The sequence below is a fragment of the Podarcis erhardii genome (assembly GCF_964252035.2).
Source record: "Podarcis erhardii genome assembly, chromosome: 3".
NCBI lineage: Eukaryota > Metazoa > Chordata > Lepidosauria > Squamata > Lacertidae > Podarcis > Podarcis erhardii.
The window spans coordinates 13,085,341-13,097,348 of record NC_138507.1 but is presented as its reverse complement, the minus strand read 5'-3'; the positions used below and the strand labels follow the sequence as shown (position 1 = coordinate 13,097,348).

Below are 12,008 nucleotides of genomic sequence, written 5' to 3'. Positions count from 1 at the left end.
AAAGTGGATTCAGCCGAGAACTTTTGAACTATCCCAAGTCTTCTTTTGTTCTCGTTTGTGAGTATGTTTAGCTAGCGATGTTAAACAATGTTTTTATTTTCATGTTTGAACCCTGTAAGAGATGTGCCTACATTTAAGTATGGTTAATCTTGTTGGTTTTTTAAATAAATCTTGGGAAAGGATTTTTCCTGTTTTGTTCTGTGTGCCTTCTGTGGGGGAAGTCTAAATCCAAATCCTGACCACTTAGCTGCATACCAGACCTGTTGAATTTCTCTCTGCAATTGTGGTAAAGCAATGCAGGGTGGGGCAGCCAGTTACACTGAAGAGTAATCTTCTTCCTTGGGTTACTCTCCTGGGCTATCCCCGGACAAGGGAGTGGTGGCAACATTTACCGTTTTGTTGTGTTTTGTCCTGAAAATAAAGCTTCTGCACACCCCTCCCTTCTAGCCGGGCCCTGTCGGAATTGGAGGACAGGTGAAAAAGGTGAGGGCATGTGCAAGAATGCTACAGGGGTGCTGTCCGTTGCATGCCAAGGCCCCATGACCCCATCGCTCCCTTGGTGATAAATTGCCAGACAAGACAGCAACATATAGTTTGGGTTCAAATGGGACAAAATGGATTACAGATGGCAATGGTTTGGCCCAGGCATTGGGTGAAACCATTTATTCCACTCCAGCCTGATGAAAAGCTGAGGAGAAAGGTTGGAGCAGGCCTCAATTTATTCCCTTGGGAGCAGCCCCAAGAATGCCCATTGGCCACCTGGGACCACTCTCTGAGGAATTCCCACAACAAAGCCCGCCTGCCACTGGCCAGTCCGCAGGCAGGCCTGCATTCCTTCCCAGTCAGCCACCGGATCGCAGGTGTGGCTGTTGCCAGGTCGCAACACCACCTGACCTGTAAAGGTCAGCAGACTTCTCCTAACTCTCCTCCTTCCATCTCTCTTCCCTGGGTCTGCTTTGTTCTCACCTCAAACCTTGGTCTCTGGTCACCATACAGACAAATATGGAAACATTGCTTAGACACAAGCTAACCTGGGCAGCTGTGTAGGGAGGTGGCTAGAATCTGAAGGGCAGGTTCTTTTTGTGTCAGTCCTGGGCATAGGAATTGTGCAGAGAAATGTGAGGAAAGGAAAAGGGATTGGTGTAGTGGCGGGTGTCATCACAAAGGCTCTGAAAGTCTTGTGGCAGTATGTGTGCGCGCACATGCACATAACTGTCTGCAACTGTACTCTCACCCACATCTACCTGCGACAAGACTGCCTTGTCATAAAATGGAAAATGGCGGCAATGGTTGCATGCAGACTGTCTTTTTGAAAACTTTTTTTAAAGGCAAATTTATGGCAAACAAGCCAGCTGCTTTCTGAATGTTCCTGTATACTTTCTTCTTTATATTTTCCAGCTTTATTTTTTGCTAGTTGAGTGCAGATGTGCTGCTGTTTAATTCGTATGCGAGCAATATGAGTGTGAAGGTAGTGCCTTGCATACATTTGTGTCTACACTCAAACTGTGGATTATGTTTGTAAGCGACTGTTCCCATAAAATAAATAAATCAAGAAGCGGGTCTGGTGGGGGAAATACTGTCCATATTAAATGTGTTACGCAGACCAGACCAGAACTGAGATGTTAGTGGGGCTTCTCTCCAATTGCTGAATGAGAGGCGACAGGATCGTAATTGCTTTTTCCTATTAAATGTATCACTGACAGTTTGCATTTCTCTTATGACTTTCATCTCTGCTTTCTTTAAAAAATAAAGAAAAAAGCACTCCAAAAAACAACTTGGGTGATTTAAGGAAAATTCAATGTATTTAAATAAGAGCTCCAATATAGGGTGTGTGTGTGAAATGGCCATTCAATGTAAGAAAATGTCAGCTTTAGAGAAGAAATCTCTGGAATGTATGCAACTGCACTGCATTGGAGGAACAGAGAGAAGAATTAGTACCTATATGCTCTCCAGATCATTATAAGCATACAAACACCCCACTCTTAACAGGCCCCCTACCCCTCAGACAATACTCAGGCCACAACAATATGTCTGTGAAGGGGTGGAGGGAGAGACAAAATCTTGAGGCACTCTGGTCCTAGGTCGTGTATTTCTTGATGGCATCCTGATCCCACAATTCCACTAATATATTGCCCATTCTGCAAAACTAGACTTGCAGGGACTAAGATATGAATGAGAGAGGGCAGGCATTCTCTCTGCTCTTGGCTGTTACCACCTAATCATCCAGGAGAATCCTCATGATGTAAATACTGGGGTGTGTTTTTTTGGGGGGGGGAGTGGTAGTAGTAGTAGTAGTAGTAGTTAAACAGATAGATGATGCACATGTGAACTACAACCATGTAAAAATAGTAACTCTGAAGATGGTCAGAATCTGGTGCATTCAAGGTGGTACAGCAGTAACCACAATTTATCATCTATGGGTCGAATCCAACAATATCTCTCTCGGTCCTCTATCTGCCCCTTAAATTCCCCCCTCCAAAAAATGGGATCTGCTCTGGAAGGTTGGGGGTATCAGCAGAGTAAATTTGAAGTGGGCAGATCTAGGGGACATACAGAGATAGGAGAAAAAGTAGAAGTACCATTGCAGAGGCAGAAGCTGTTCCACTCAGAAAAGAACTTGGTTGGATATAATCTTATAAATTGTAGGGCGGCACTTCCTGTATTGACTCTGAAAGTCAACACATGCACTGTCACTCACACAATGCAGTTGAATATCTATACAGTTCCAGTATGTGAGAACACGTGTGTGAACGGCCCTAAAGAAACTCATTTACATAAGGATCAAAAAAAATTAGAATTTCATATTATTATTGAACAGCCACTTTTACAATTAACTATATTTCTTAACATGTTTAAGAAATGTCTACCTTTTAAAAACACAATAACATATTTGCATGCATTTTAGCAATTTTACAAAGCTAAATAAAATATGTCCACTTTCTAGTAAATATTTCCCCAAGCCACACATATTTAGCTTTATAATCAACCAATTCTTGATCAAGACAGTCTCAAAGGTTAATGGCATAAATAACCCCCAGAATTAACCTACTGAGCGGAATTAAAAGTCACATTATGATGAACCTTCCTTGTGCAAAATCATTTCAGCTTGTCAGACAAGACAATCCTCATCTTCCTCCTCCCACTGTTCTCCCTACCCCCCCCCAAAGCAGGGGGAACAGAGGGTGGAAAGCCCCATTGCACAAGTGAAAATATGTGTGCAAGGCTTCCGCAGGATTCAACTAAAGGGCCCTATGTCACTAACTCCACATCGAAGTATTATTATTATTATTATTATTATTATTATTATTATTATTATTTGTCCCATATAGCTCTCAAATACTGTATTGGTATGACTGTGGAATGCTTGAATGAGGATGAAGCAAGAAGTCTCAATAAATATAACATGGTCTCCAGGCTGTTGCAATGCTTATCTGAACAGAACTGAAGAGTATATCTTGGCCAAAAGCCCAGCTTTGCTAGTAACATCACTAAAGAATTTCCCAAAAGCATCTTTCCCGATTATGACAGAATGCACATCTATCCATTCTGAAGTACACTTAGCATAAACACCTTATCAGCACACGAAATGCTGTGCTGCTTCCACCATTGGCATTATCAAGCAGTAAATTATTTTGCTCCGGTTCAGTGTTTTCTTATGGCTTTCATTTTACTTTGCAAATTTCAAATTCAAGTAAATAATTATTGTCCTGGTGATTACGTTTGCACACTCTGAATTATCCACCCTACGAAATGAAGAGCAGCGAGAAAACTAGCCCACCCCCCCTTCACAGAAGTTCCAAAGAAAGTGTTTAAATGTTAACTACTTCAGGGCTGTCAAATCTTCAGTCATCCAGCCAGAAATATGATTAAATTTGAACCAGTGTGTATCTCTCTGTTGCAATTTGTTCATTGTTTGAAATCTGCAGCAGAATACTGAAGATAATGAAAATGACTGACCTTTCTTAGCCAGACTATTATTGGGTTCATATTTCTCAATCAGTTGCTGAACCTGTTCCTGCTTCAAGGGTGGATAAAGAATTTCATTTAACCGTGGGTCTCGTTGCTTCAAGTTTATAAATTCCATCATCTGGTCAACAGTAAGATACGCTCTGCCTTTGGCGCCGCTGTAAAAAATTGAAATGGAAAAGGGAAAAGAAAAGGAAGCTTACCAAGTGCATTGTTTTTCCCCACTGCCATTTTGCAATATTCCTCTTGAAATCATCAGGTTTCAGCTAAACACCCATGAAACGTGTTATTTCATTAATACGTTTGCATTAAGAAATCAATAAGTAGATGGACTACCCACTTGAGCTCCAACCCCCAACTCCTGCATTAAGATCAGAAGTAAAGCAGAACATAGGCCAAGGGTTAACTTTCATTGCTCTTCTGACTCCAGCCTTAAAGACAGAAGACATGAAGAGAGGTGGGATGAGGGACCACTGTGAAGAGCCTTAGCAGTACCAAGGCAGCTGATCTCACAAGTGATTCCCTGCCACCACTTCCCCAATCCAGAGGTGTGACTAAAGCAGTAACTGCTTGCTGTGCCCTCCTATTTCACCTGGAAAATAAGCATCCACAAGCCCAAGTGAAGCAGCACTGGAAAGGGCTGGAGCTGGTTGGGCATGCCTGAAGCTTTATTGAAGCACTGATGGGCCAGTTGCTCTTGAAAGAGCAAAAGAAGACTCCCACACCCAGTCAAAACATCTCATCCCGAGAGTCAAATTTACATCTGGCACCAGCACTTGACATACAGCTTGACACTACATGAATCGCTCAATCTAGCACAGTCTTCCAGGCTGATGATTACTGCTTTATCCAGGTTTATACAAGCTTGCTCAGCTAAATGTGTAGCAAGTGTGGCAGATATTTTACACACAAAGGTAAAGGGACCCCTGACGATTAGGTCCAGTCGCGGACGACTCTGGGGTTGCGGCGCTCATCTCGCTTTATTGGCCAAGGGAGCCGGCATACAGCTTCCGGGTCAAGTGGCCAGCATGACTAAGCCGCTTCTGGCGAACCAGAGCAGCACATGGAAATGCCTTTTATCTTTCCACCAGAGCGGTACCTATTTATCTACTTGCACTTTGACGTGCTTTTGAACTGCTGGGTTGGCAGGAGCAGGGACTGAGCAACGGGAGCTCACCCCGTCGCAGGGATTCGAACCACCGACCTTCTGATAGGCAAGCCCTAGGCTCTGTGGTTTAACCCACAGCGCCACCCGCATCCCTTATTTTACACATAAATATATGTAAAAAGAGATGCCAAGTACAGGCGAAGACACTTTTAAAAATATGAGAATTTGGTCATCTATAAGCTCTGGCCCTATGGTAAATTGAGCATTTGCTGATATGCAGTGATGCTTCCCTGTTGCTTGGCCAGCATCAGCTGGGACAATTTGCCTGAGGACTGAAGTGTCCCCATATTGACATCCATTTCCTCCACTTGACCCTGTCTCTCTCCCTGTGTGTGATTCATGCTAGCAACAGCAGCACATCAAGAGCAAGGCACTCCACAAATCACATAGAACAGCTACCCCCACAGGTTTATGCCTGCAGGCGAAACTCAGATTTGCATTAGGATGATGGAACATCCCAGCAGTGCACATCAGGTCTCTGCATCCCATGGTTAAGTGGTGGGAAGGAAGAGTGCTTTAGAAGCAGTATCTACATGCTGTTGGGAAAAGAAGATTGCCGCTGTCCTGGATTCCACCGAGAGGAAGGGCAGGAAATGAATGGAATAAATAATAACTAACAACAGTAATAACAGCAAGCAGAGGCACTTTTGCAATACAAGGACTTTGATAACCTAAAGAAATTCATGGAAGGAAAGTTTCCTCTCTTCTCCTCCCTGCAGCAACTTTCCCAAGCCACTGTGGTGTAGTGGTTAAGAGCGATAGACTCGTAATCTGGGGAACCGGGTTCGCGTCTCCGCTCCTCCACATGCAGCTGCTGGGTGACTTTGGGCTAGTCACACTTCTCTGAAGTCTCTCAGCCTCACTCACCTCACAGAGTGTTTGTTGTGGGGGAGGAAGGGAAAGGAGAATGTTAGCCGCTTTGAGACTCCTTCGGGTAGTGATAAAGCGGGATATCAAATCCAAACTCTTCTTCTCTTCTTCATTGCTCATGAGAGCCCAGGATCCTCCAGAGAGGTGGGCTTGTTGTGTTTTTGTGTCTGTGTCTGTGTCTGTGTGTGTGTGTGTGTGTGTGTGTGTGTGTGTGTGTGTGTTTGCACACTGGGCCGGTTTGTGTGCCTGATTCTGGGGCTGGCAGAACACGCTCTTTGCCACTGGGAGCAAAAATAAACAATAAATGAGCAGAAAACAAAATGTGAAGGTTTCCGTAATTCCTTACAGCTCTTGGAAGATGTGGTCGATTTCAGGTCGAGGGCAAAAGTTGCTCAGAAATTCTCTGTATATTTCAGGAGTGAAGTCATCTTGAGGAATTGACTCATTCTGCAAAGGGTAATTCAAATAAAATAGGTAAAACTGAGTTGCTCAGACTGAATGACACCATCACTAGGTCTTTACATCAGTACAACACCAGAGAAGGTACTGACCCCTGACAATTTTGCCTGCTAGTACACTTTTCCAGTGCTTCATTGAGTGTTTGCATATGTGGGCAGAGCTACTCCATATCCTACTTCTATGCAAACGGTCCCTTTACCCATTCCTTCCCAACTTCTACATATCACCCATCTTCTACCCCATGAAAAAAACTGTACTTGCAGCAATCACGATTTTTCGATTGACTTGCCTAAGATCCAGGACAAAGCGCCGCCTTTCGGAAATCCCCCCCAGACATCAATTTCGCCTTTGAAATCCTGGTAATGTCCAGGAAAATCTGAATGTATTATATCTAAAACTCAGTTTCTCTGCTTCGAGTGGCATCATTTGACGTATGTGTGTATATGATTTGTTCTTAGCTCTGTTTTATCTTTGTCAACGTTGGGGGTATTCAAATATCTCATTCTTCCTTGGTTATGGAAAGTGACTAGAAAACCACTTGAGAACCATTAAACGCTGAAGATTAAATAACTTTTGCTGCAGTCTGTTGCACAGCTTCTTTAAAATGATGCAAACAGCACAATAAAGAAGCAGGAATAATTATTTGTTATAAAAAAGTTCAATACACAAACACAGGGAGTTGGGTGGTGTTTTGTTTACATTATGAGTGTTTCACAACAAATAACAAAGCCAAGGTAAATATAAATGGTGCCGATCAGATGTACAAAAGTGTTCTGTAAATCAGAAACAAGTCTATTTTGTTTAAATATTGCAGACACTGACAGAAGAAAATCACTCCCATTATTTATTCTGCTTTTTCATACAGTTGCCAAGGAAACCGGAAGTGCCTATTGAGGGGCTTGCTGTTAGTTTTCCTTCTTATTCTTTTCCTCTTCCTTCTCCTCCCTCCCCTCCCTCTCCAGAAATACTTTTCCTGCAGCTTCTCAGTTTCTGGAACAGTGATGGTAGGAAAATCCACCAAACTCTTCTGGAAGCCACTTGAATCCACCTGTCTCCATACCCAGGTTAGATTGCCACAATATATGCTGGGTTGCTGATGAAGGATATTTAGAAACTTCAAGTGGTTCAGAATACAGCTGAAAATCTTCTAACCAACAGAAGCAGGAATGAGCACACCTCACCAGCTCTTAACAAACTCTACTGGCTAACCATTTGTTCCTTGGGGCAGTTCCGAATGCTGATTTTTGATCTACACCACTCCAAACAATCTGGGACGGAGGCATCTGTCAGAGATGACGTTTCTACAATCGGCGGATCCTGCACAGAGCCAGAGATTGGGCCAGATGACCTTCAAAATCTCTTGCAGCTCTATGGTTCTAGTGGAACAACTTCCTTCTCTCATAATGAACACACCCAGCTTTAAAATCTGACTTGGAAACCCACCTCCCTTGCATCCACCTGATACCTTCAGATGTGACATGGTTGGCTACGATGACAGACAGAGCCTCCTCATTGGCAGGACTCCCTCTTCATATAAGTTTGGTGGGTTTGGGGTGCAAAGGGGAAATTGTTCACATAGGCGTTTCATGCCACTTTGTGAAACTTTTTGATTGCATTTTGCTTTGGCTTTTAACCTGCTATGGTTGCACTCGTGTATATTTTAGTATTTTAGTTTTCCTGTGGCGTATTATTAAAAGGGGTCCATGATGCTGAGTTCACTGACATGCACTTTGGTGCCCATCAAAGTCCTCTGTCCCCTCTCTTTTAAACGGAGGGTTATTTTTTTTTTGGTTTGTATGTGTGTGTTGTTGTTTTAACTTGGATGGTACTAGGCTGGCTGTGAAGCAAAGTCTAGGGATTGAGCCACACCACACTCTTCCCTCACTTTCCTCAGGAACCCATGTGAGACCCTGAGGCATTCTGGAAAGGAAAGGAAAGGAAAGGAAAGGAAAGGAAAGGAAAGGAAAGGAAAGGAAAGGAAAGGAAAGGAAAGGAAAGGAAAGGGAAAGGGGGAAAGGGGGAAAGGGGGAAAGGGGGAAAGGGGGAAAGGGGGAAAGGGGGAAAGGGGGGAAGGGGGAAGGGGGAAGGGGAAAGGGGAAAGGGGAAAGGGGAAAGGGGAAAGGGGAAAGGGGAAAGGGGAAAGGGGAAAGGGGAAAGGGGAAAGGGGAAAGGGGAAAGGGGAAAGGGGAAAGGGGAGGAAAATAAAAAGAAGATAGGCATTGGTGCTGTGTGGTAAATTTGAGGAATGAGGGAAAGATCAGGTGTCTATGTGGTGTTTTGTGCATTTCTTTTTTTGCAGGAAGGGGTGTGTGTGTGTGTGTGGCCTGTTCTGGAGGTTGCTGTCTGCTTTTGGGGGAGGGTTTTGCTTGTCTGTAGCGTTTCCCTGTTGTATTTTGGGGAGGGTAGTGGGCAGGTGGGGAATCATGACTGTCAGCAATTATTCATCTGTGAAACAGGTATTTTGTGATGCCCACAACAGTCTCTTAGTTTGGCGACCTCTGATTTAAAGTAAGGTGCTAAGTGACCTCTATGGCAATAGATTAACATGGCAAGACAGAAACTTATTGAATACATTTGAGAAAATAGAGTTAAATGTTCCCCTATTTAAATGTTACCCCATTTCTGTTGTTGACTGTTCTTCGCCGACCCCATACAATTATGTAGCTCATGGCTTAATTTCTAAATCCATTTTCCTACCTATAAAACAAAGAATTGAGTGCCCTGATTTTCTTTCTTAGTTCTCACAAACTATACAACCACAATTAGCAGCTGAAAAAGCTTCTCTAGTAAGAAGCCAGTTTAAACATCAATTATATATTGCTTATTTATTTACTCTCTGGTCCCCAGAGGGCAACTTCTTCTCTTCATACAGGTTATTAATTCTGTCAGCATCGCCCTTGAGCCAGTGTCACCAACTGGACTCATGCACTTCAACCCTGACTGGGCTAGGTGAGCTGGGTAGCACTTCCAGAGACCACCTTTTACACAGGAACAGGTCAAAGTGCTGTGGACTCACAGCTTAGAGTTGTGAGCACCGGATTAACTTCCACAATACAGTCGTCGCACAGCAGAGTATAGCAGAGTCTGGCAGTGTATACATGACTCGGAGAGCAGCTCTGTAGAATATCTTCTTTTATTCTATAACTACAACTATAATACAAAACTATATACAGAGCTAAATAGGTCTAAGCATAAATGAATGCTGCACTGAGTGCCTGCAGCTGCTCTTAGCAGCAACCTTATCTCTACACACGATCTCTAAAACTCAGTCTCTCTCTCTCTCTCTGACACACTGACTGACTGACTGACTGACTGACTTGGTGCTGGAGCTGAATAAGTAGAAAGCAAAACACTGCTCCTCCTCTCTGGAGAATCAGCAGACTCGTCAGGAGATTCTTGGATATGGGAGGGGGTGAAATCTCCTCAAATTCTTCCCCCTACTTGCTCCCCTACCTTTTTACAGCTGTTGATGGGGACTGCACTGTCTTTTCCCTTGGACATGAACTCCTTCAAAGAGTCTATAATGACACTGCAAAGTATGATGCTTATAAAACAACTACTTCTTAAACCATTACTGCTATATTAATTTGTTTTTCAGTGGTGAGCATAAAGTCACGAATAAGCGTAAAGCGTAAAAATATAAATTGTGGGCTTTGTGATGAAAATGGGTGCATGGGGTGCATGGTTGGTTGTGTTTATATCTTGCCTGTCTGCCAAGGCACCCAAAGGCAATTTACAATTTAAAAAAAAAACCTAAAACAAACACATGAGATCTGCTGAACTTACATTCAGCAGGATTAATCCAACAAATTGCTCAATTGCTCTGTGAGTTTCATAAAGCCATGTTGCCCCCCCTCCCCTTTTAGCAGTCACCATCTGTACAAAGGGACTTATGTTGGCAGGGAGTATACTCCCTGCTGCCTTTTTGCCCATGCTTCCTAGTTCCTTCCTATCCAGAAGATGGTCGCAAGGGATGGAAAGTTGGCAAGCCCAAGCTTTCTCTGTGTTGGCCCCACAGCTCTGGAACTCTCTATCAGTGGCTCTCCAGAAGGCTACTATATTTGAGTCACTCTAGAATTATGATAATAATATGATAAAGTATAAAGCAAGATAAAACCACTTCAATCCCCTGCAACTCAGAAAGTAAAGCACACTCTACCTATGAAATTGTTATGAGGGGTTTTTTTGTGTGTGTGGTTAGGCTGTAATGCTTGGGCCCCCTTCTAATTCTTGGAATAGTCAGGCTAGCTTATTGATGAGCTGATAGCTTGGGTGATGGGCCACTAAGGGAAGAAAGGAAGGGGCTCTGTGTAAGGTAGCAAATGGGTAGGCTTCCTCCTTCAATTCGCTGGTAAGCAGAAAAACACAAGCCTAGAGTTGAGAGTTGAGTGATGTAAGCTAGAAACTAGAAGTGGAAAAGAAGCAAGCTGAAGCCTCAGAGAGAGCGAAAGAGTGATGCGTGATTTCTGTTGGAATTCAAGGCTGTAGCATTAATAGCATTAATAGCATTAATAGCATTAATAGCATTAATAGCATTAATAGCATTAATACTGTGAACCCCTGCATTGTAGGCTCAGGTTGTATATATGTGTAAATAAACCATATATCATAAAGATACCACAGTCTCCGCTGTGCCTCATTCCGAAGAAAACCCAAACCCTGGGTAAGCTCCTGGAACCCCACAAATCACACAGCGCTCAGAGATTGAAGTGGCATGCACAAATATAAAACTTGATTCCCATAATACCCAGGATAAAACTGAACATCCCAGTCCAAAATGTTGTTGATGTAACTGGCCCCACGAAGGTCTTCATGGCCTTCTCAAGACTATCTCCTCCATCCTTCACTTCCCTGTAGAGAACTCCAAGGCCAGCCCTCTGGTCTGGGGATGCACACTCTTCCTGCATCCCATAGCCTTCCTCCTGCTGCACTTCCAGCAGTGCTGAACCAGGGATGTGTGGTGAGAGGCATGTGGTCCATCAGGTTCAGGAGACTGTACCTGTGAGGGTCTGGGGTCTGGCCCTATAGGCTCTGATGGTCTGGGTGGTTCTTTAAGGATTCAGGTGCAATGACTCCCCTTTCTGGTACACCTGCAACCTCTGACTCCATGTTCTGACCCCAGAAATTAAGACACGTAAGCCCAATGACTGCAATGTCCACATCACTGATTTTCATTTGCCTGACCACTTTTACACCAAAGGGTCTAATGAGTCTATGGATAACTAATTGGATTGTTGTTTCAAAATCACTTGGCAATGTTTCAAAAATGCTCTGAATGTCAACATTGCGGAAACTTGCTAATATTCAAGAGAGTGCCTCTTGTTGCATGATATGTATATTTTGCTTTCCTGAGTGGGATGCAGCTTCAGGGCAAGCTGGCTCTGCACCAGCAATATATATCCAATTTAAATGAAAAGGCTTCCCTGAAGAACATAACATTTTTGTACTGAAACATGTGGTGCTTTACACCAAGCTAAAAAAAATAAAATGTTCTTTTCTCCACGTTTTCCAGCTAGGAAGTAAATTCAAAGGAGAATATTCAGAT

At 43.3% G+C, this 12,008-nt stretch overlaps 1 protein-coding gene across 3 annotated transcripts in view; it reads right to left on the bottom strand.

The window, feature by feature from the left end:
- The window catches only part of PLCB1 (phospholipase C beta 1), a 455,429-nt gene that overhangs the window by 149,094 nt on the left and 294,327 nt on the right, over positions 1-12,008 (bottom strand). For all 3 annotated transcript variants that reach the window (XM_081856862.1, XM_081856861.1, XM_081856863.1), the window contains 2 exons: positions 6,351-6,451; positions 3,958-4,124 (listed from right to left, as the gene is read on the bottom strand). In XM_081856862.1, the coding sequence (XP_081712988.1) occupies positions 3,958-4,124; positions 6,351-6,451 (268 nt within the window). The remainder of the gene's footprint in view (positions 1-3,957; positions 4,125-6,350; positions 6,452-12,008) is intronic.